General features: G+C 35.2%; 1 protein-coding gene across 1 annotated transcript; it reads right to left on the reverse strand.

Moving 5' to 3' along the window:
* Positions 1024 to 2304, reverse strand: LOC104702761 (ethylene-responsive transcription factor ERF056-like). Its single transcript, XM_010418674.2, has one exon. The coding sequence runs from the start codon at positions 2146 to 2148 to the stop codon at positions 1327 to 1329; it is 822 nt and encodes a 273-aa protein (XP_010416976.1). The 5' UTR covers positions 2149 to 2304; the 3' UTR covers positions 1024 to 1326.

A 2975-nucleotide genomic window follows, 5' to 3' on the forward strand; every position in this document is an offset into this window, starting at 1 on the left:
CTATATACTATCTCTCTAGTCTAGAGTACATATATTGATCAGGAACCCACAAGATTTGAGAATCTCTTCACCTCGTTGGAAATATATAATATAGAAATCGCCAAGAGGATGTAAAATAAGTAAATGACAAAGACAAAACCATTGAAGTAATCATGCATTTTGTAGATCAAAGGATTTCAACGGTTCCAACGGAAATAGTTGGTGATGGAGATATTTTGTGAAAAGCCAGTGTTTTACGTGAACTAATCAAAAAGCAGATTAAATATAACGTCTGCTAATTTTTGTATGGATATTTCCAAGAGAATATCATATTAGAAAACTCAAAGATTAAAAACCAGATAGGGTGATACAGTGTTTTTCTAGTGGTTGAAATGTCCTATCAATTTGTTGGATTTAAGAAAACATACTTTGATGAATTTAACATATACTATATGACTTTTATTAGTATATACATATATATCCACCATACCAGTTACACACAGATATATATAATGCTTGATGAATTAAAAAGAAAAACAAATTCTGAAAAGTTTTCCTAAGTAGTATTAAACTATTAATTGGATGGGGAAAGACCACCCATGGATTGGCTAAAATGTAATGATGATGCATCATATAGTATCTTTACAAAACAAGTTGTTTCAGATTGGAATTTATGAAGTGGAAAATTTCTGCAAAAACATCATACTTTGGGCAACAATATTCCCCAACAATATTACTACGAACCTCTTTTGTTTTTGTTTTTTATGTTCGAAATAGCTTTAATGAAGAAGTTACATTTCCTTCAGCAAAACATGGTCCTGGAAATATGGTTAACAACAGTATTTAATCGCCTTTAGCAATTACTTATCCTTTGGGCCTGGTTTATATATTTCATCAAACCTTGGATTTGATTTAGGCACTAGCTGACCTCAACGGCCCAAGGTATATCTTCTATAAAAGACTGACTACTATATGCCATTCCGAACACCAAAATAAGCGCAAAAATGTTTTTTTTTTTTATAAAGGGAGGAGGGACAAATGAAAGATTCCGCAACTTACCAATCTAGAGTTGCTTGATCTTTATTTGATGCAACATTACATTATCCGATGAATACGAGAAGATCTTTTATTTCGCGTGTCCAAAGATATATATATTGAACTAACTAGATATCTTCACTTAGAGGATTGAAACATGTTTTAAGTGGCGAGAAAAATAAAACTGTTTGAATGTTATCTTATTTTCTTATGCATGCAGCATGCTAAATTCATAATTTCGGTTCACTAATGTGTTACCAAATCCTCTGCTACTTGTTAAAAAATTTAGTTGCAGAAGAACAATAACAGACTTTAAGAGTCGGACAGTTTGCTAATTGCAAACTGTCCACCGAAGCTCCCGAAGGAAACTTCACCAGCCCGAAGCAAACTGTCCCAATCAATCTCCACAGAAGGAATCTTCACCAGCCCGAAGCTCCCGGTCTTTTCAAACTCCGAGTCCCAGAAATCCAGGAATGCCATATTCGAACTCGAGCTCTTCTCGGTTCTTGGTGACACATCGGAGAACTCCTTTGTCTCGAAATGATCTGTTTTTGGCAGTAAAAACTCTGTTTTATCTGAAACAGAGCAAGTCTCCTCTGTTTGATCCGAAACAGAGCACGCTTCCTCTGTTGTTCTCAAACTCTTGCAAATAGCTTGGAGCTTGGCATCGACAGAGGAAGGGAGGGGATTAACGTCTTCGTGTCTGAGGTTCGGGAAGTTAAGCTTCGAGATATCTCCACGGAGCTGAAAAGCGGCTCGGTCGTAAGCCAAGGCGGCTTTTTCGGCGGTTTCGAACGTTCCTAGCCAGAGACGGGTCCGGTTCTTGGGTAAACGAATCTCAGCGACCCATTTTCCCCAGTGCCTTTGCCTTACGCCTCTGTAGAGATTCTTGGTTTTGGAAGAAGGTGAGAAGCTCGTCGTTCGGATTCGGTTTGAGATTGTGCTGCGTCTATGGTTAAGTTGGTCCTGAATCTGGTGAATTTGGTATTGTGTGAGCTGGTTTAGACCGAGAGGCTTAGGTTGGTTAAAAGTACCAGAACTTGCGTTGGATTCATGGAAAGAAATTGGAGCAGTTTCTATGAGAGGACTGAAATAGAGATCTTTGTTGCTTGTGAACATGTCTATGGCCGCCATTGATGAAACCGTAATCAAGAAACACTTTTGAAAGACAAGACAGAGGATGAACTAAGAAAGGGGTGAAATTGATCAAAACGGAACTTTAGGGTAGAACAAAGAAAAACTCAAAAACTTATAATGTGAACTAACTTTTTTTTTGGGGCGCTCGTGGCTTTGCTTGTTCTGAAGCTCTCGGCCTTTTAAAGCTGCTGCTGTGTCCATTGAATTCGTCTCAATATATTTTTATACAATTAATTCTCACAAATGTCAAATTATATTTTATTTTATAAAAAAATAAGTAATCGTCAGCTGCAATCTTTCATTTTTTAGTTTTCTTTAATTTCCATGGACGAAATTAAGCCAATAGGAAAATGCCATGGTTCTATGTGCTTTGGATCTAGTCGTTTTCAGAGAAATATAATAATATGTTTTAAATGGGTTGTATTTAGACATGTTTTTCAAGTTTTAAGACGTAATTTATGACTCGGTATTGGAGATGAAAAAAAAAATGGTTTAAAAACATTTAAATGATTCATTCTCCAATGAGTCAATATTGAATTGAACCAATTTTTTTGTTTGATAGATTAGTTGGTCTCTTCCTGCGAGGAAGTAAGAGAAGCCAGAGATAATTCGCGAAGGGAAGCTAACCATCAAAGTAAATTACAACTTTAACAATCTGATTATTTTTTTATTTTTTAAATTAGTTAACTTACCTGATTATGTAATTTTATGTTTTGTTTCGAAATACGATTTTTTAAAAAATCTAATTCTTAAATTTTAGATTGTTACTTTCAAAAAAAGTTTTTTTTTCTTATGATAACGTTGAAGATAAAATGGTGAAGTTA

The sequence above is a fragment of the Camelina sativa genome, chromosome 7, assembly GCF_000633955.1.
Source record: "Camelina sativa cultivar DH55 chromosome 7, Cs, whole genome shotgun sequence".
NCBI lineage: Eukaryota > Viridiplantae > Streptophyta > Magnoliopsida > Brassicales > Brassicaceae > Camelina > Camelina sativa.

Coding starts and splice junctions, on each gene's coding strand:
- LOC104702761 (XM_010418674.2), bottom strand. CDS start 2,148: ATGGCGGCCATAGACATGTTCACAAGCAACAAAGATCTCTATTTCAGT.